General features: G+C 32.4%; 1 protein-coding gene across 2 annotated transcripts in view; it reads left to right on the top strand.

The window, feature by feature from the left end:
* LOC129908530 (putative mediator of RNA polymerase II transcription subunit 26) overlaps nucleotides 1-12347 on the top strand; it is a 106971-nt gene extending 94624 nt beyond the window's left edge. For both annotated transcript variants that reach the window (XM_055985102.1, XM_055985103.1), the window contains exons 5-10: nucleotides 1328-1345; nucleotides 1442-2235; nucleotides 5866-5997; nucleotides 6195-6727; nucleotides 11626-11796; nucleotides 11984-12347. In XM_055985102.1, coding sequence (XP_055841077.1) covers nucleotides 1328-1345; nucleotides 1442-2235; nucleotides 5866-5997; nucleotides 6195-6727; nucleotides 11626-11796; nucleotides 11984-12097 — 1762 coding nt within the window. In that variant the 3' untranslated portion in view covers nucleotides 12098-12347. The remainder of the gene's footprint in view (nucleotides 1-1327; nucleotides 1346-1441; nucleotides 2236-5865; nucleotides 5998-6194; nucleotides 6728-11625; nucleotides 11797-11983) is intronic.
* Nucleotides 12348-23030: the final 10683 nt, after the last annotated feature.

The raw sequence follows: 23030 nt of genomic DNA, 5'->3' as shown, positions 1-23030 counted from the left end.
GAATCAATTTCGCCCTACATCGAGGCACTTTTCCAATACTTGAAAAAAACTTCAACATCATTTTGTGCGTCCATTTGTTTTATTTACATTCCATTTAACATTTATTTTATATTCCCTTCACAAATAACACCAATTCATCACTTAACTGTCCTACCAAACGACAATGACGACGAGCGGCACTTTACAGTTAAAAAACTTAAAAAAAAAAAAAAAAAAAAAACATCAACTGAGCATTGAGCAACCCCTAGGCTATTGTTCCTACTTATAACGCCTGTATAGGGTTGACGATAGTTCCTGAAATTTTTTGCTCTACACCTTTCCACCACATATAAAACGCTTCATTCATACAGTCACCATGTACACATATAGTTTTTTTTATAGTTAAACAATTTTCGGTCCCACACCGGGCGCCACTCTAACTGGTTTTTTTCACTAAAATCAACATCAGAGTTGAAAATTTTGTGCTGAATAAATGAATGCAAGCGACCGGAAATAAATTGTAACTTTTCTCCACTACGTTCCGGTTCTTCATTTTTTCGGGTAGGAAAAAAGGCAAATCAACTCAAATACACATACAAACAACAAAATGGAAGGGTACATTTTTCCAAGTGGAAAATTCGTTGGTAAACACCGTTCCAACCAACCCATCACAGCACCATGGCATTATGCCACAATTCACTTCACAGGGAGTTTGAAAGTTTGTGTGTGACCGACACTTTTTACCACACTGAATTTGTCCAGTTGTCATCTCTCTGAAAGTGAATCAACCTTCCGGAACTCTACTGCAAAAGTACTGACCCAATATTCTCTCTAGGACAACATGACGACGGACGGACGTAGTCATTCTCTGATATTTGTCCCGCATCTGTGACAACGACTACTGTCTGAAGTTTTATTTATTTTATTTCTTTCTTTTTTTTTCGATGTCAGTAAAACTGACTTCACACTTCCTCTCCCTCCTGTCAAACCAAGCCTGATGAGGCCAGACCATAAAGTCAAACAACCCAACGCCAACACTCTGAAGTGATTTCTGGAGGTGTGGTGAGTTTGGTTGAACCACTAACTACCAGCTTGCGGGCGACCTCGGTAATTTATATAAATCTGTGAGGAGTTTTTTGAAGACCATCCTCCCCAAAACCCTAAAAGTTAATCGAGGGTGAGAAAGGTTGGTTGATATAATTCTAAATCAAATATTGACAGGAACTTTTTTGTGTTTCTCCTTTTTTTGATACCTTTTTGGGGGTGAATGCGGTCCCGAAAATCCTTTAAATGATTGAACAAGCAATTTTTGACAAACCTTTTAATTTTCTTTCTTCTTCTTTTTCAGGGATTATTACTACGACAGGTAAGAAGCAGACTTTCCATCGATGTTGTTTTAGTTTGAAAACCTTTCTTAACCATAACTTTTTTGTCCCTTTCTTTTTTTTTCTGAAATATATAGCTACTATTCATCGACATTATTTCGGGCAGCTGGCGCTCGTCCCAAAAAACGTAAACGCTTAATGACACCACAAGCCCAAATGTTGACCAATTCGGTAAATAATGGCACTCTGAATGCGGCTGTGGTAGCCGCAGCCGCCCAACAACAGCAACAGCAACAACAGCAGCAACAACAACAACAGCAACATCAGCAGCATGCTGCCGCCGCTGCCATGGCAGCCATGGCCAATCTACTGCCTCAGCAACAGCAGCTAATCTTGCATCAGCAAAGTTTACTATCGAATGGAGCTGCTGCTGCTGCTGTGGCTGCCGCTGCTAATGGAATGGTTAATGGTGTGGGCGGTGCTGGGTCTGGGACAACACCACATCATAGTTTGAATGCATTTTTGCAACAACAACAGCAGCAGCATCAACACCAGCAACAACAACAACAGCAGCAACATCAATTTGCCGGACTCCATTTGAAACCAACCTCACCCACAATGAATGCTGCTCCACCATCGCAAGTCATTTGTACAGTGGCGCCACCCATCACATCGTCGGGTATTACAAATAATAATAATCCGTTGACGACAACGGCCACATCGATGGCGAATTGTGAACAAATGTCAACATTATGTGTAAACAGTTCATCACTGATTCAGCAACAGCAGCAGCAGACGAACCATAAACAACAGCAGCAACAACAGCAGCAGCAATTACTCCAACAACAATTTCTGCAGCAGGTTAATGCACAACAGCAACAGCAGCAGCAGCAACAACAGCAAACACAGTGGGGTGCATTCAAATTGTACAGTAAGTAGAAATTTTCTTTATATTTATTTTGGTAGTTAAGCTGCTGGAAGTAAATCAAAACCATGACCAATTGCATCAATACTGAAAGCTAAATATTATAAAATTTCTTCATTTATCTCCTTTGGTAGAGGTTTTTGAAATTGTTTCCACCTGAAGTTTTCGACAAAATTTAATTTTTTTTGGTAATCAACTTTGAAATCAATTTTAGAAATCCTTAAATTTTACCTTAAACTTTAGTTTAAACAAGGGTTTAAAAAATATTGAAAAACAACAGCAGACAACAAAAATCTATTTTATTAACTTTTTACTAAATAAAGTTGTTTTTACTAACGAAAGATTGCTTTGGAAAATTTAGTTTCATAGTAAGGATTAAAAGGTTAAGGATCATTAGATGAGCACTGTTTTTGATTGAATAAAAATGAAAAATTCTATTATATTAACCCTTAAACTATAATTATATTTAAAAAAAATATTTTTTTTTGACAAGAAACCAATTAATGTTTTAATGTCGCTGTACCTCAGGGTTTTGATTTCAACAACATTCGTTACATAAACATTAGATATTAGATTTACCTAATAAAAAAAATTTTAAATTTTTTGAAAATTTAATTTTTCTGAAGAAAGTCATGTCATATATGTACATTTCTTGTTTTTGAAAAATGACTGAAATTTTTATTTTTAAAATGCTCAAAAGATTTTTAAATAAAATGCACGACTGAGTCGCACGAACTTGCTCTTAGAGTTAAAGTTGCTTAAATTTTAAGACTTTTTATATAGAAATTTGCAAGAAAAATAAAATTCGTTTTTTAAAAAAATAAAATAAAATCTAAAATCAAAAACTAATTTTTTGGAAAAAAGTTTTAAAATAAAATTGGTTTGGCATTTTGTAAAAATCACTAATCAACATCTAAAAACAAAATTTCAAAAAAATTCAATGTCCCGTTTTCAAAAATTTGATTTTTCAAAAAAAAAATTTTCAAAATTTTTTTAAAAATCCAAAAATTATGTTTTGCAAAATTTCATTTTTGGTTTATATTTAAATTATATAAATGCTTCTTCACAAAAAAAAGTTTCGTTGAAATCGAATAAGCGGTTTCGGAGATAATCGGATTTGAAAAAAAAAAAAAACGGTTCTATGGCAGGTACCGTTAATAATGATTTTCCAAAAAAAAAATTTTCATTAAAAGATAGACCTTAGCTTAAAGCTAACATTTGATTTTTTTAAACTAAATCATTGGAGCCGTTTTCGAGATATTTCAATTTTACTGACAAGTACCGTTATTTTTGGTCCAAAAAAATTAATTCCAAAAATCCCTCTGGAGAGTCGCTAAATAACGCTACATACCAAGTTTGACATCAATCAGTCCATCCGTTTAGGCTGTAGCTTCGTTTACAGACAGACAGACTGACTTCCGGGACCCATATCGCAAGTAAAAAATCTAAACTAGAAAATCAAAGATCAAACCCGTTTGATATTAAAATATATACAAAAAATGGGAGAAAAAGGATCTCAAAATGAACCTTTTTACACATTTATAAATAATGTAATAATTTTAATTTAATTTTATTTTAAAGCCTGAATTACATCAAAACACAAAATGAAAACAGTACAAATTGGTTGGGGTCAAAATTTTTAAAAGCAGAATTTTGAAAGACAGAATAGAAAAAAACGGAATTCTGAAAAACAGAATTTTCGTTAATAAAGCAAAATTTTGAAGTCAGAATTTTGACCCACTCCCAATTTTAAATAATTGTCAAATCAATATACTTTTTTTTTATATTTTCAAACTTTTACACTATTTGTACGTTTTTTGTGCTTATTTTGATATAGTTCGGAATAAATTGCATAAACAGCATAAATTGCATTGCTTAAGTGTAATTAAAAATTTAAAATTGATTGGTGTTTCTTTTTTAAGTTGATAAAACTCTAGTTTAAGAATTTTTTTCAAGTAAAAAAAAACACTTCCCTAGAACTTACGTCGGCGTCGTTTTATTTCAATTTTTAATAACTATTGGCTTCACCGAAAAATCATTCCAAAAAACATTTAAATCAAAGTGGTAATTGTTGATTTTAAGTTGTTTTTTCTCATAATATACCAATTTTGGAAAAGTTTAATTTTCTAAAAAACTTCTCGGATTAAAAAAAATTTGATGACAAAATAATTTTTTAAAATCATTATTAACGATACCTGAAATAAAATCTTTATTTTTATTTCTAAATTTCTTCCAAACACTTTATTTAATTAAAAACAAGGAAACAATTATTAGAGAAAAATCAATTTTTGGATTTTAAAATAAAATTTAATTTTTTTTTTAATAGGCAAATTTTCGAAAACGGGGCATTTGATTTTTTTTTTGAAATTCTGGTCGTTGGTCTTAGATGTTGAATAAAGTGGCATACCAACTTTATTATTATTTTTTTTATTATTTATTCAAAATTATTTATAAAAATAGTTTTTTTTTTTTAAATCGGCTAGGTATTAAAAATGTTGTTTTTTTTTTTGTAAAAATGCATCTTAATAAATGAAATTTAATTACATACTCTTATTTTAGGTCTAATTCACTTAAGATGCTGTTTTTTTTTTTTTATTTTCATAAATATTTACTGCATAAAAGTTTTAAATATTTAAGTAGTTTTGAACTCTAAGGGCTACTTTGCTGACAATATATTTTTTTCGTATTAAGCTCTTAAACAGAAAATTTAATTGGGCTTTGGTCAAAAATCAAACTTTGTGCCAATTTGTTCACAGTCGGTTATCTTCTAATCAAGGATTATTCCATACACAAATCCTTGATTAAAAGATAATCGAGTGTGAACAAAACGGCCCTTAATGTCTTAATGACAAAAAAATAGTACTCTCATTGCACACAGACAAAATTATTTCCCAGAATTAGTTTCACGGACAACTTTTTCCACACTAGAGATAGTTTTTTTTTTTCTATTACAATACTTTGCCATTAATTCCATCAGTAAGTACGTGCGACCTAATCACGCATTAAATCCACACAAAAACTATTATTTTTCCCTCTCTTTCTCTCTCTTAACGACCATTTACACATTTCTGTGAAAATAACATTTTATTCGACGTGCTCTCAAATGAGAAACAATTTTCACTAAACAATTACCCTCAAATAATCTCCCCCAAAATATGCGTCCCACCCAACTATAATATGAAAAGTTCACAAACCTTATATGATTTATGAATATAAGAGGGGGATAATGGATAAACAATTGCCACAGTTGCACAAACTAAACTTGAAAAACACCACAAGGATCAGGGTCGCTGTAGAGGGCACATTGCCTTCCAAATAAAATTGTGCACACCACAAACACTGGCTATCGTTTCAAGCCAAATTCACTAGGATATAGGAAGTTGGAGATGCACTGGGAGAAGGGAAAAAAGGACACTTTAACTGCAAGGTCTTTTTTGCAATGGAAAAACAGATGAAAATTTTGTTTGTGTTTGCAAAAGTGCTTACGAACGACGACGCAGAATGGTTTAACCAAATGTGTCCTTTAGACATCTCAATTTTTTTTTCTTTTCGTCCATTTGCAGCTTAACAATATTGTTTTTGTTGTTGTTTTTTTTTTTTGTTTAACTGAATCTTATTTTTTGTTGTTGATTTTAGGTAATCCGGACACATTAATTTGTGGCAACTGCAGAGAATGCTTCTCGGACCTCGGTGAATTATTGGACCACAAAAGGACTTACTGTAAATTAAGGTTTACATGCAAGTGCCAGGACATAGCATTAGCATCAAGTAATTAATTTATTTAAAAGTCCTTATAAATATAGTAATTTGTTGTTGGGTTTGAGTTTGAGAAGAAATTGCAAGCATATATCCTGTATCAAGGATAAATATGTTATAACTTTGAAAAAAGGATAATTTCAAGCTCAACTCGGTCCGATCCTTCAGCACAGGATGAAAATTAACCTTGTTATTTTATTTATTTTTAGAAAATCCACCCGCGGGAACTAAACTTTTGTGTGCCGTTTGCAAGGATGCATTCACAAATCCCTGGGATCTGATGGTGCACGCCCAAGCTGCCCACATGGTTAACATCTATGAGCTGGGCAATGAGGCTTCATCAGCAGCAGCCGTAGCTACCACAAGTGCTCCAAATATCAACAATAACAACAACAACAATATCACCAACATAAACAACAACAACATTACAAACAGTATCAACAAAAACAACAACAAGGAAATTAATGGAATCAGCCAAATGAACGGTACATCTGTAACCGAAAATGACGTTTGCATTTCAACAGTCGTGGACACTGGATCTATTTCTGGTGGAGTATTGGGAGTCGATGGTAAAGGAATAGTCGAATTAATGCCTTCAAAAGTCAATGGCGCTTTAAATGGCAGCGGTGGCGGTGGCAGTGGCGGTAGCTTTTCAGGCGATGGCAATGTCAGCGATGGTGACGCTTGTATGGAAATCAATGGTGGCATGATGTGCAGTCCGAATGGTTCAATTCCCAAAGAGGTAAGTGTGGGTTGATGATTGTGCACAGAGTGAAATGTGATTTTGAGAGGGTGTCCTGTTTCCCTGGGCATTGTTAGAGTATACGAATGAAGTGCGTCTGACATTTTATTGTGTCGTCTAGGATTTGAATGGATTACGTTTGCAAAATTTGAACAAATAGATAGATGATGTGATACTAAATTGACAAGAGGGCTTATTGTCGTGTGTGTGTTTTGAGTTTTTACGTAAATACCTACGTAAATGAATATTTAGCAAAAAATTGAAAGAGATACATGAGACACAGGAATGTGAGGTAGACATTTCAAGAGTATTTTTATTCTATTTTAGTCAATCGTTTAACTTAATTCAATGAGATTCAATTGGAATTTACTAAAATAGTTTTTCAATATTGGATTCTTATAGAATAAATAAAAATTTTGTTTTCGTTAAAAAAAATAACATTTTTATTTTATTTTTAAATTATTTTGATAGTTTAATGGTTTTTCTTGGAATTGATACAAAAAAAAAAAAAAAAAAAAACGATTATAAAAATATATTTGGCTCAGTTTAAAACTGTTTCGAAGCCTAATTTCAAAATTCCAATTCAATTAATAAAGAGGATTGAACATGACACTAAGACGTCAATAAGTTTGTATAGTTTGATATTTAAAGAATTTGGAAGCAAATGTTACGTATACACCCCAGTGACCCAATGATATTAATTTATCCTCTGACTTTTCTGTCTCAATTTTAAAAAAATTGAAAAAGTTCAGGTTCAAGAATCAACGATACCTACATTATAGTTGTTCTCCAGTCTCCATGCTTTGTATATTAAAAAAAAAATAAAACCTTTACGCTGCTTTGCTGAGTGCGATCGAATGAAGTTCAATCTTAAATAATTGTTTTGTATTAAAAAATCATGTTTTATTTATTAAATTTCCACTATGTATTAATTTGGCCCTTTCAATAAAAAAAAAAAAGTTTGTAAACATTATCAACCCAAAATAAAAAACTATTTTTTGTCGAATAGTCTTAGCTCAAAGATAGTATTAGTGTTTTCGGTCTTGATACATAAGATAAAGTTAAATATTTGTGATGTGTTGAGTAAGCATCCGGAAGTTCTTTTTGTATCTTATGTTGAAATTGAAAGTTTTGATATTGGATTGGAAAAATTATTAAAAAAGTTCAGTTTTATCTTTATATTTTTAGAGTTTTCATACAAATTTTAGTTTTGGTTTTGGGAAAAAAGTTATATTTTGAAATTTTGAAAATGTTTTCCAAGACTTTAAATTTTTAAATATTTGAAATAAAAAAAAAAAAAAACATACCCAAAACCAAAACTACAAATTTTAAGAAAATTCTTAAAATTTAAAAACGAAACGGATTCTATGTATGTATATTGTATACCTATACATATATTTTGTGTTTATTGAAATTTTTTTTTTAAATTTTTCCAATTCTTAAAGAACTAAAGAAGAAAGTACTCGTAAGCACGTTTGAAACGTTCAACGAAAAACTTAAAAAAGTTTCAATATTTCCTAAAACCCGTTTAGGATTTTAATTGAATAAGATTGATTTACAAATTTACTTGCTAGGTTATCTTCGGAGTTGTCTTTTTTTAAAATGGTTTTGATCCCCAAATGAAGTAGTTGCAATAGCTTTCTTGTATAAAAAAGACTTTATGGAAGTTTTTATTTTCGAATATTTTTCAAAAATAATTTTGTATGCCATTCTTACGCAATTGTTTCAACATACCTACTGTAAAAAAAAATTACAAGAAAAATCAATAATCCGTTAAAAAAAATCGTATATTATCCAAAATTGTTTTTTTTTTTTTTTAATTTGTTTTAAGTTATTATTTTATATTAAAATTACTTAAACTGTTTTGTAAAAAAATTTGGTTGAAATAGCTTGAGTCATTTATGAAAAAGTCAAAAAAAAAAAAAAACGATTATGTGGTAGGTACATTAATAACGGATCAAAAAATATTTGTTTTACATCAATATGTATTACTTTGTAATAATACACGTATTTGTTTTAATCAAAATCGTTAAAGCCATTTTTGAGAAAAACAACTTTGATGTTGATCTTCAAATCAAATAAATTTTCCATATACCACGTTACTGTACGTGTAACCGTTGATTTTTAATCATTTTTGAAGTTATACTTCTTATGGGAGGGTGGGTATGAAAATTTACTTTTTGACAAGAATGTCAAAGGGATTATGACGCGATCACCCTGGGTAGCAGGGCTGTCGTTTCACCTTTAGAGTAGGCAGTACTTTAGTATTTAAAAATGCAGTACGCCGCAGTACGGCAAACATAAAACACACAACACGTTGCAAGTAACATGTTTTATGTGGCAAGTTGCATGTGGCAAGTTGTATGTGGTAAGTCGCGTGTGGCAAGTTGCATGTGGCAAGCTGCATGTGGCAAGTTGCATGTGGCAAGTTGCATGTGGCAAGTTGCGTGTGGCAAGTTGCATGTGGCAAGTTACATGTGGCAAGTTACATGTGGCAAGTTGCGTGTGGGAAGTTGCGTGTGGCAAGTTGCATGTGGTAATTTCCATGTGGCAAGTTGCCAGGGTTGCAAAAAGCTCACAGCTCAGCTCAGCTCAGCTCAAAATTTGAGCTAGCTCACTTTTGAGCTAGGTACCATAGCTCAGCTCATTTGAGCTGAGCTGAAAGTGAGCGCCCCCAACTACCAAAGCTTATATCTCGGAATTTTGAAGAAAATGAAAAAAAAATTTGTATGCCAAAAGGTAGCGGGGACTCTAACCTACATTTGGGTACAACTCTCATCCCTGTAGGTCCACGCGTTCTCAAACCGGGAGAACTTAAAAGTAAAAAAAAAAATAGGCACGATTCTGAAAAAATAGGCATGATGTGGCGGTTTAACATGGAAGGCGATTTTTTAAAAATCTGACAATGTTCAAAGCGTAGGCCCATGACACAAGCTATCATTTGGCATCACTCCCAAAAATTGCTCTCAAGCGGTTTAGCTTCCAGGAGCGTTCAAAGATTCGGTTATTTTTCGAAAAAAAATTTTACCCCAACTTTCAAACTCGATTTTCTCGGAATTTTGAAAAAAGTCGAAAAACCGGATTGTATCGGAATTTTTTTTTATGATAAAAAAAGAAATATTTTACTAAAAAAATAGAAATATATTTACTATTAAAAAAACCAAGAGGAAAGATCACGAAAAATTATCTGTTTTATTTATAAAAATATCCATGTGTTAAAATAATTAAATTAATAACTAGAACCGAACATCTTAAGCTATGGTGTTTTATAAAAGTTTAATATATCTTCATATTTCATTATACTTTCCAAATAAAAATCAATGTATCCTCTCACCCATCACAGCACAGCTCAGCTCAGCTCACTTTACCTTAGCTCACCCAACAGCTCAGCTCAGCTCACTTTCAGCTCAGCTCACTTTCAGCTCAGCTCAAATGAGCTGAGCTGTGGTACAAAGCTCAAAAGTGAGCTAGCTCAAAATTTGAGCTGAGCTGTGAGCTGAGCTTAGCTCACTTTTGAGCTTTGTAGCAACCGCAAGTTGCATATTGCAACTACTAGTGCTGAAGCACACACAATTCTCATAAAATTACCATATCGCACATTTTATGCGCAATTCATTTACTTTCGTTAACCATATACCGTACGTTCTGAACCGCACAACATGAGTAAATTTCACAGAATAAATTGAAAATTACATGGACTCAAGGAGGATGAAAGAATTAATTTATTGTTCACTTGATAAAAATGTAAAAAAACGAAGTGTGGATTAATTAATTTAATAATAGAAATTAAAAATATCAAATGAAATTCATTTACATATACTGAATGAGAAGTATAACTTCAGTCGCGTGTACATGTGTACACACACTCTTTTTTTTCTTATTTTAACTCAACCTTCATGTTTTAGCTTTTTTATTGATTTTTTCAAACTTTGTGCATTAACTAATGTTCTTTCATATTTTGAGTCCGAATCGCAGCTGCGAATTATTTCCCGGCAAAAGTTTAACTTAACCTGTATTATCTAACCCTAAAGAATTAAAGAATCTACCAGAACCCTTACCTTCCTGAAGAAAATCGCTTCAGTGGTTTGATAGAGACAGATAGACGAACACATACACAACATTTATTATCCAAAAAAAAAAAAAAAAAAAACACCGAAAGCCCTTTTTTTTTGGTTTTTCTATTTAATGTAGAGAACAAAAAAATGTTTCTTTTAAAACACCGTACCTGATTTTTGTGAGAAATGTATTCAAGATTTCGAAACCCTCCTTAATTTTCTGGTGCAATCAGCATTTTACCACCAGATATTGACGGTTACGGACAATTATGATCCTTTTCTATTCAAAGTAGAAGAAGAAAATTTTGAACTTTTTTATAACTTAATTCTTTCCACTAGTGTTACTGTATATCTCATAACTAATTTCTTTATTTGAATAATTCATCTGAAAACTAAAGTCATCAATGACAAGCAAAATTTTCCCTATCAATCAAATAATCAGTCTTAATTTGTCTAAGAACATAATTAAAACATTACCCCTAAGTAACTTGCTCTATATGATGATGATGATAGAAGTATACTTCCAACTTACTTAATACTCCTGGACCTTCTGGTTAAAATATTCATTTGCAAATTAATTAAAGGACACACAACCACAAAAAAAAAAAAAACTTTCCTCATTAAACCATTACGCGACACTATGGTGATGCTGCGATGGTCTGGTCACTGGCTTAATTTCTCCCGCCAAAAGTAATTAAGAATGATGGATGATGACAAGAAGCACAGCAAGGGTACTCGCGAATTTATTTTTAACCCTATTTTTCCTCCTACTCCTTTTATTCTTCTTTTTTCCAGAAATGAAACTAAAAATGTGTCCTGTATTTTTTTTTTTATTTCTTCTAGGAAATTCATTCAGATGGTGGCGCATCTCTGGACGGACAAATGTCAATCTCATCGCCAACTCATCACTCCGATGACATGATGAAACTTAATGGATCGGTGTCATCACGTGGCAGTTCTCCAGCTCTAGATGATCAACCACCACGAGCCTGTATTGTTCGTACATTAAGTATTGTAAGTATTAATATGATTTAATAATAATAATTTTTTTCAAAAAAAAAATAAAAAAAAAATTAAAATTAACAATTAAAATTTGTTTTACAATTAAAATTTTGTTTTTTTTTTTTTTAATTTTTAATTCAATTTTCCCATAAATATAATCAAAAAAATAACAAAAAAAAAATCCTATATTTCATTAAAGGAAGCCACAAGCCCACCAAATGCCACAGCAGCAGCAGCGGCAGCTCTTGGAATGATGACCACAAGTCTGGCTATAAGCTTAACGAATGGTACTGCAACTGTATCCCCACAGTAGACAGGACGACCGTATAAATGACGGATAGAGGCTACCACTACCATATCCAACAGATACAGATACGTAAAAAGATTATATTTAACAAAATAACAAAAAAAAATCAATTCGCCAGCAGAGCGAAGCAAATAACAAAAAAAAAAAAAGGATAAAAAAAAAAATATTATTAAATAAATGAATGTTGTTCCCAATTATCACCGAAATGTTATCCTGTTGTAGTTTTATGTGTTTGCATTTTTGTTCCTTCGAAAAAAAAAAAAAAATTTTTTTTTCGTTAATAATTTATTTAATTTTTTTTTTGTTTTTGTTTTTTAATTGTGTTGTGTCAGTTTTTGGGATATAATGAGTCCTGTTTGGATATATATTTTTTTTTTTTGTATTTTAATTGCTTGTCGGATATCGATGGTGGGCTTGCTGGTAGGATTGCTTGAACCAAATATTATATCTTGGACTATCGTATATAGGATAGGAATTTTAATTGCATGCTTTTCGCTGCTGGCAAGCTCGAAGGCAGGCAGGGTTATCAATCACAAATACCAAGCATTTTATCAGACAGAGAGATTCATATCAGGTTGTTGTGTGTGTGTATATGCGGGTTGTTACCTGGGTATTTATCGGGAACAAGGATATTTATGTTGGTTTTAAGCCGATCAGGGATGGACTTGGATTTTTTTTTAATTTTTTCATTTTCATTGTAGAATGGGGATTATTTGTGACTGGGATCTCGTTTTGTGTAAATCTGACCAAAGGTCACTTATACCTATAATGACTACACTACATAACGTTGATTAAATCCTGATTTGTTTTTTTTTTTTTTTGTTTATTGAAAAAAAAGTAAGCAGATTACAACTCAAAGAGCTTTCATATGTAATCACACTAAAGGTTAAGAGTTGCTTTATAGTTTGTTTTTATTTTTTTTTAATTGTATCATTGGCTAGATTAAAATTTGTTAATTTTTGTGTGAAATAAATAATTATTATACAAAATGAGTGATAATTAGATTTTTAAAAAGTTATGTTCATTGGATTTTTGAGATAAACATTTGAACATTTTTGATCCGTAATGAGCTTAATTTCTTGAAATAATGTGCATATTGGGTATTTTTTAAACATTTTGAAGTAATACTGATAACAGTTATTTTGTTATGTGTTTCGGTTGTGACACTTGAACTGAAAATTTCATTGATTTGTTGACCAATAAAATTCAATATAAATTAAATTCAACCTAAGTTACATATCTGAAAAACATTAATTGAAAAATACTTATTTTAGTTGAAATAGCTATTCTATTTTGTATCGTAACGGGTGTGACATTTACGAAAAGCACCTGATTATGAAATGAAAATTCATGAGTATGAACGTTTATCTTCCACTGTTAAACATAAAACGATAAAATATAGTTTCTACCTGTGCACTGTTACGGGTGTGACAAATAAACGTTGGATTTGATGATTCCTCACTTCTTTTCTAAATATGTTTATTAGAAAATAATATTATGGGTTAAGTTTCTGGCTTGCAAGTTACACATAAGTACATAGGTACTACCCAGAAGCCAAGCCGAACTATTTCGTGTGGAGAATTTGTGACACAGTATAAAACTACCATTCTTAACTTAGTTTTCCCTGTTTCTACCAAAGCATATTCAGCAAAAACTTTTGATGTTGTTTGTTTGTTTGTTTTTTTTTTTTATTTTATAAAAATAGTTCAAAATTATTTAGAATTTTCGAAAAATGTTTAGAATTCAGCTATTTATGCATTTTATTTAGGTGTAAACACAATTTTCACTTTTATTTTAATTGCTAAAAATTTTTTTTTAAACTTTTCCAGTTGTTTAAAATTGTTCCGAATTGCTCCGAATTGTTCCGAATTAATGAGAAAAAATATAATAGATAAAAAGTAATCATTTATTTAGTACCTCCTAACATGGTTTTAGTTGCTTTGACAACTAAAATGAGTCGTTTCAAGTAATTCATATATGTAGGTATAGATGTTAAACATCATTCATCTTCGAAAAAAAAAAAAAAAAAATTATATTCTTTTTAAACAAATCAAACAAAAACAAAGATCAAACTAGGAAATTGCATCAAGTTTGAAATTTTAAAGTTTAACAGAATCCTTAAGATGGCTTAATAACTATTGCAAGCCTACACAGTTATTAAATTTTACTTTAAAAACCATTGAAAAATGGTCTGAAATTTTGTAAGACAAATTTTAAGACAATTTAGCAATTTTACAATCCTTAGATTTCTCGCAATTCCGAATAAATAAATGACCAAAAATTTTATGTAAAAATTAAATCCAAGTCTATTTAAGGTTGAGATTACAAAAGTACAAAAACCTCCCGTTTAAAATCTACCATTTTCCAGACACCAGTGAAAAAAAGTGACACTTTTTTTGTTAACTATGTGTTTAAAATTAATTTTTTTTTAGTTTAATTTTAAAAACTATAGAAAATCACTATAATTATGTGTTATTATTAAATATAATTAAAAACAGGAACAAGTTAAAATTGTAACACTTACATAACTATAACTTAATATATACAAATAAAACAATGTGCCATTAAGGACATTATATCGCATGAATATAACTTATTCAGTGTAAATACATATCACTTATTTAATGTAATAATATATAAAATTCAATTATTATTATTAATATAAGAAAAAAATTTTAGTCAAATTTCATTATATATAAAATAAATTATATTATTGTCTTCATATTGTACGATAAAATTGTACTTTAAGTTAAAAAAATAAGATTATTATAACAAAAAAAAATATATTTTAATTGTATAAATCAAATTAGTATAAAAATGACCAAAAGTTCTAGAAAAAAAAGTATAAAAATACAAAAACATCATAAATAAATAAAATATAATGAGCTTTTGTATATTAAAAAATCATTTATAAAAATTAAAAAAATAAATATTCATTAAACAAAAAAAAAAAACAAAAAAAAAAACAAAACATACCTAAATTTAGAAATATAAAAAAAAATAAATATCAAACAAAATACACTCATCATATAATCATATCATTTTTAATAAAAAAAATTAAAACAAAAATTATTATTCAGCTGAAAAAAAAAACACAAAAAAAACTATATTGTTGAAATAAATATCTATATTTACTTATTAAGAAATAAAAAAATTAAAAACAAAAAATAATATAAAATAAAATTATATTTAGTTATTAAAAATGATTTCTTCTTATCTAAATAGAGAAAATTTTGGTTTTATTGTTTGTATTTTTTTTTTCTTGAAACTATATTAAAATATCAAAAAGCCTTAAATGTTTTACATATAAATATTGTTTATGTTTGTTCACTTAATATAACTAAATAAAAATTACTTAAGAAATTAACAACCAACCAGTTATTTAAAAAAAAAAATATTATAAAAAAAGAAATGTAAAATGTTAAATTAAGGTTGCTATACTATTCTATAATAAATATATGTCCTCCACTTATATATACATAACAAGAAATGTGTTTAATTTGTTTTTAAAATAAAAGTCAGCGATCATGAAATATTTGTAAAAGTAAGTATTCTTTCAAGATAATTTTTGTTTCATTCTTTTAAGATTGATTTAAGTTTTTGGGTAGGCATTATTCATTTATTTATATTCATTTATACATTTATTCATTAATTCAATAATTCATTAAATCAATTATTTATTCATTTATTTATTTATTCATTTATTTATTTATTTATTTGTTCATTTATTCATTTATTTATTTATTTATTTATTTATTTATTTATTTATTTATTTATTCATTTATTAATTTATTAATTTATTCATTTATTCATTCATTTATTTTTTGTTTGTTTCGCCAATTTTTATTAAATAAAAGAACTTTAATTCAAACACTAAACCTCTTAATAAAAATGTGTTTCTAATGTGATCTTGACCACCGTCAATATCATTGCCACTTTTTCAATTCAATGTCCTTATTTAGGATAATAAACTTTCATTTCAATTAATTTAGCAAAAACACTACCGCACACGATATTCCTACGGATGCCAAATAGAACAACAACTGAATAAGAATTTCCAACAAAACAAAATACAAAAAAAAAAAAAATAAAAATGGCAAACATGTTCCGGTGGAACTCTTCTAATTCTCATTAAAATAAATGATCTGCATGTAATCCTATGGCCAAGTTATCGCTTAGCCAAAAACGGATTAAAAGTGAACACGACACAAAATACTCTCTCACAAATTCATTCACACACACATACACTTTTACACTTTTGTGTTGCATTTGTACGAGACGAATACCTATGTTGTTGCTATCTTTGTCATATCCTAGATGAGTTGACCGCCATGTCTGCACATTTTCCCTATCATAGTCTCGTTTTGTCTAGTCCTTTTTATATGCAACAAGGATCTCTAGCTCCGCATCCAGTCAGCCGACAACATTTTCAACAGTTAACTAGCTCTACAACTGTATTAAATCGAGTGTCCTTGGATAAAAGGATAGTATAGTAGGAAGGTAGAAGGTACATAATGAATGTGTGTAGGTATAACTGTGACCATGTGTCCTTTTGAATCCTTTGTGTTTAATTTTTGGTAAAATGTTTCAAGCACCCAAAAAACATTTTCGTATGTGTGTGTGTGTTTGTGTGTAAATGTGTTGTTTTGTTCGACTTGCATGATGCCGGTGTGTTCGTGTTGTTGTTTGAAAATTAAGTAGCTCATCCAGTATGGTCGGTGATTTAAAATGAACATTGCGGAGGCAAAATGCAAACATTAACCGTGACCATAAGGACCAAACCTATACCAAACAAGGACATGCAAAACTATTATTACATAGGTATACAAAATGAATACAGATAGAAACTTGTTACCTTAAATGTGTACCAAATACATTATAACCTGAAAGACCCTGACTGTGAACCCGGTTACACTTTCTGGTTAACTTCCGGTTGCATTGCTTTAAAACCAAAGAACTAACAAAAGAAGAAAAAAAAAAACGTCATTATTGTATACCTAGGTATACCATTATTAAAGATTAAACAAAAAATGCCTGAATCCTTCAAGTTCTACTAGACTGATTTCGATGAGAACTCGATTACGTGGTATAAAAATTAAAGTCAAGCTGCCAGAGGCGTACGTTGAGTTGATATAGAAAAAGAACAAATTATATAGAAAATAAGAACAAATAAAAAAGTACGTAGGTATACAGCCTACTTTTTTTTATGGGACCCCTGATGTATCATTTGTTGGTCGCTAAGATTATTTACGCAACACTTTTTGTGGCAAATAATATATAGGTAGGTAATTTTTTTTCAAAAAACTGATTTATTTTTTTGCGATCCCTGAGGTATGTGACTGGCTACCAATATAATTTGTCTCTCTTGTATCCGAAGTAATTCATGTCAAATAACTTATCTTTAAGTTGCCAACTCTGCATTGTTTCCAGTCGAGGCCCTGGCATGGCACCGCCCCGCTTGCCCCAAAGGTGTGTACGCCCCTGCAAGCTGCCTACACCAATTAACGCTCCTGGTATATGAAGAACATCCGCTTTGTTAACATTTGCATTTAATGTCTAGAAAAATAGGTTGATCACAAAATAAATCTATTTTACTCTTGGAAGCATAAAAGGTATGAACATGAATATCATTTTTCGAAGTTATGTTTTAAATTAATTTTTCTTGTTTTTCTTTTCAACTAATAAATGTGAAATAACTATATTTTAAATTTTAAGGTTATTTTTTTCTGAGTTTTTATTATTTTTTGGTTTCTTGAATATGATATAATAATCAATTTTGAGTATGTGTATGTTCTTAGTAAAAAATTAATAAAAAGCTATGTTTTATCTATTCATTACAACGAAAGTAATACTTCTGTGCAAAAGTGCACCTTCCATGTTCAAACCTGCCCCACTTTTGAACATAAGAGTTATATTGGTTAAACATCAAAATTTTAAATATATCAATATTTCGTCTAACTATCCAAATGTTATTTGAAATCGAAGTTCAATGTTAATGTTTATTGTTAGTAAACTTTATAGATCAAGAAAACGAACATATTTCGTTCAAGAAGTTGAGAAAGCAAAAATTCTTCAAATGTGTCCCACTCTCCCCTATAATTCTAAGTCGGCTAAAATTGATTTGGCAAGTTTTGACCCTCCAATGCCCCTGCCCAGGGTCCGGACAACTAAAATATTGTGTAGTCATCTGCGATACATATGTGCCCATGATTATGAAAGTGGACTAAGTCACTTTTTGCATTGTTTAAAGAAAAACTTAAAAAACAATTTTCTTATAACGATTTAATTATATTTCTTTTATGAAATCACTAGAGGAGAAATAAAGAAATTTATTAACTGCAATTTCGCTTTCAAATAAACTTTACCCCTTAAATTAGAATTATTTTAAGGCTAGATTTGAGGGCATTTTTAGGAGTAAATTAGTCCACTTTTAAATTAAGGGCACATATATGTACAAATTTTCATTTCTATACGATAATTGAAAGTAGGCTAAAATTGATTTAGAGTCTTTCGACCCCTCAATGCACCTCCCCAGGGTCCGGACCAATAAAATATTGTGTAGTCATCTGCGATACATATATGTACAAATTTTCATTTCGATACGATAATTGGAAGTAGGCTAAAATTGATTTGGAGTCTTTCGACCCCTCAATGCACCACCCCAGGGTCCGGACCAATAAAATATTGTGTAGTCATCTGCGATACATATATGTACAAAGTTTCATTTCGATACGATAATTGGAAGTAGGCTAAAATTGATTTGGAGTCTTTCGACCCCTCAATGCACCTCCCCAGGGTCCGGACCAATAAAATATTGTGTAGTCATCTGCGATACATATATGTACAAATTTTCATTTCGATACGATAATTGGAAGTAGGCTAAAATTGATTTGGAGTCTTTCGACCCCTCAATGAACCTCCCCAGGGTCCAGACCAATAAAATATTGTGTAGTCATCTGCGATACATATATGTACAAATTTTCATTTCTATACGATAATTGAAAGTAGGCTAAAATTGATTTGGAGTCTTTCGACCCCTCAATGCACCTCCCCAGGGTCCGGACCAATAAAATATTGTGTAGTCATCTGCGATACATATATGTACAAATTTTCATTTCGATACGATAATTGGAAGTAGGCTAAAATTGATTTGGAGTCTTTCGACCCCTCAATGCACCTCCCCAGGGTCCGGACCAGTAAAATATTGTGTAGTCATCTGCGATACATATATGTACAAATTTTCATTTCGATACGATAATTGGAAGTAGGCTAAAATTCATTTGGGATGTTTCGACGTCACTTTTGCAAAGAGTGACGCACATCGCTTTTCAAAAAACTGACTCGCGTCACTTTTTCAAAAACTGACGCGCGTGACTTTTTCAAAAACTGACGGGCGTCACTTTTTGAGAAATTGACGCGGGCGTCATTTTTTGAGAAAATGACGCGGGCGTCATTTTATGAGAAAATGAAGCGGGCGTCATTTTATGATAAATTGACAAGAGCGTCATTTTATAAGAGAATGACGCGGGCGTCATTTTATGAGAAAATGACGCGGGCGTCAATTTATGAGAAAATGACGCAGGCGTCATTTTTTGAGCAAATGACGCGAACGTCATTTTATGAGAAAATGACGCGGGCGTCATTTTTTGAGCAAATGACGCAGGCGTCATTTTATGAGAAAATGACACAGGCGTCATTTTGTGATAAATTGACGCGGGCGTCATTTTATGAGAAAATGACGCGGGCGTCATTTTATAAGAACATGACGCAGGCGTCATTTTTTGAGAAAATGACGCGGGCGTCTTTTTATAAGAAAATGACGCAGGCGTCATTTTTTGAGCAAATGACGCGGGCGTCATTTTATGAGAAAATGACGCGAACGTCATTTTATGAGAAAATGACGCGGGCGTCATTTTATGAGAAAATGACGCGGGCGTCATTTTATAAGAAAATGACGCAGGCGTCATTTTTTGAGCAAATGACGCGAACGTCATTTTATGAGAAAATGACGCGGGCGTCATTTTTTGAGCAAATGACGCGGGCGTCATTTTATGAGAAAATGACACAGGCGTCATTTTGTGATAAATTGACGCGGGCGTCATTTTTTGAGCAAATGACGCGGGCGTCATTTTATGAGAAAATGACGCGGGCGTCTTTTTATAAGAAAATGACGCAGGCGTCATTTTTTGAGCAAATGACGCGGGCGTCATTTTATGAGAAAATGACGCGGGCGTCATTTTATGAGAAAATGACGCGGGCGTCAATTTATGAGAAAATGACGCGGGCGTCATTTTATAAGAAAATGACGCAGGCGTCATTTTTTGATCAAATGACGCGGGCGTCATTTTATGAGATGACGCAGGCGTCATTTTTTGAGCAAATGACGCGGGCGTCATTTTATGAGAAAATGACGCGGGCGTCAATTTATGAGAAAATGACGCAGGCGTCTTTTTATAAGAAAATGACGCAGGCGTCATTTTTTGAGCAAATGACGCGAACGTCATTTTATGAGAAAATGACGCGGGCGTCATTTTATGAGAAAATGACGCGGGCGTCAATTTATGAGAAAATGACGCAGGCGTCATTTTTTGAGCAAATGACGCGAACGTCATTTTATGAGAAAATGACGCGGGCGTCATTTTATGAGAAAATGACGCGGGCGTCAATTTATGAGAAAATGACGCGGGCGTCATTTTATAAGAAAATGACGCAGGCGTCATTTTTTGAGCAAATGACGCGGGCGTCATTTTATGAGAAAATGACGCGGGCGTCTTTTTATAAGAAAATGACGCAGGCGTCATTTTTTGAGCAAATGACGCGGGCGTCATTTTATGAGAAAATGACGCGGGCGTCATTTTATGAGAAAATGACGCGGGCGTCATTTTATGAGAAAATGACGCGGGCGTCATTTTATGAGAAAATGACGCGGGCGTCATTTTATGAGAAAATGACGCGGGCGTCATTTTATGAGAAAATGACGCGGGAGTCAATTTATGAGAAAATGACGCGGGCGTCATTTTATAAGAAAATGACGCAGGCGTCATTTTTTGAGCAAATGACGCGGGCGTCATTTTATGAGAAAATGACGCGGGCGTCTTTTTATAAGAAAATGACGCAGGCGTCATTTTTTGAGCAAATGACGCGGGCGTCATTTTATGAGAAAATGACTCGGGCGTCATTTTATGAGAAAATGACGCGGGCGTCAATTTATGAGAAAATGACGCGGGCGTCATTTTATAAGAAAATGACGCAGGCGTCATTTTTTGAGCAAATGACGCGGGCGTCATTTTATGAGAAAATGACGCGGGCGTCTTTTTATAAGAAAATGACGCAGGCGTCATTTTTTGAGCAAATGACGCGGGCGTCATTTTATGAGAAAATGACGCGGGCGTCATTTTATGAGAAAATGACGCGGGCGTCATTTTATAAGAAAATGACGCAGGCGTCATTTTTTGAGCAAATGACGCGGGCGTCATTTTATGAGAAAATGACGCGGGCGTCTTTTTATAAGAGAATGACGCAGGCGTCATTTTTTGAGCAAATGACGCGGGCGTCATTTTATGAGAAAATGACGCGGGCGTCAATTTATGAGAAAATGACGCAGGCGTCTTTTTATAAGAAAATGACGCAGGCGTCATTTTTTGAGCAAATGACGCGAACGTCATTTTATGAGAAAATGACGCGGGCGTCATTTTATGAGAAAATGACGCGGGCGTCAATTTATGAGAAAATGACGCGGGCGTCAATTTATGAGAAAATGACGCAGGCGTCATTTTTTGAGCAAATGACGCGGGCGTCATTTTATGAGAAAATGACGCGAGCGTCATTTTTTGAGCAAATGACGCGAACGTCATTTTATGAGAAAATGACGCGGCCGTCATTTTATGAGAAAATGACGCGGGCGTCAATTTATGAGAAAATGACGCGGGCGTCATTTTATAAGAAAATGACGCAAGCGTCATTTTTTGAGCAAATGACGCGGGCGTCATTTTATGAGAAAATGACGCGGGCGTCTTTTTATAAGAAAATGACGCAGGCGTCATTTTTTGAGCAAATGAAGCGGGCGTCATTTTATGAGAAAATGACGCGGGCGTCTTTTTATAAGAAAATGACGCAGGCGTCATTTTGTGATAAATTGACGCGGGCGTCATTTTATGAGAAAATGACGCGGGCGTCATTTTATAAGAAAATGACGCAGGCGTCATTTTTTGAGCAAATGACGCGGGCGTCATTTTATGAGAAAATGACGCGGGCGTCTTTTTATAAGAAAATGACGCAGGCGTCATTTTTTGAGCAAATGACGCGGGCGTCATTTTATGAGAAAATGACGCGGGCGTCATTTTTGCAGCAAATGACGCGAACGTCATTTTATGAGAAAATGACGCGGGCGTCATTTTATAAGAAAATGACGCAGGCCTCATTTTTTGAGCAAATGACGCAGGCGTCATTTTTTGAGCAAATGACGCGGGCATCATTTTATGATAAATTGACAAGAGCGTCATTTTATAAGAAAATGACGCAGGCGTCATTTTTTGAGCAAATGACGCGGGCGTCATTTTATGAGAAAATGACGCGGGCGTCTTTTTATAAGAAAATGACGCAGGCGTCATTTTGTGATAAATTGACGCGGGCGTCATTTTATAAGAAAATGACGCAGGCCTCATTTTTTGAGCAAATGACGCAGGCGTCATTTTTTGAGCAAATGACGCGGGCATCATTTTATGATAAATTGACAAGAGCGTCATTTTATAAGAAAATGACGCGGGCGTCATTTTATGAGAAAATGACGCGAACGTCATTTTATGAGAAAATGACGCGGGCGTCATTTTATAAGAAAATGACGCAGGCCTCATTTTTTGAGCAAATGACGCAGGCGTCATTTTTTGAGCAAATGACGCGGGCATCATTTTATGATAAATTGACAAGAGCGTCATTTTAT

This window comes from Episyrphus balteatus, chromosome 2 (assembly GCF_945859705.1).
Source record: "Episyrphus balteatus chromosome 2, idEpiBalt1.1, whole genome shotgun sequence".
Classification (NCBI taxonomy): Eukaryota; Metazoa; Arthropoda; class Insecta; order Diptera; family Syrphidae; genus Episyrphus; species Episyrphus balteatus.
This window is presented reverse-complemented; position numbering and strand designations above follow the sequence as displayed.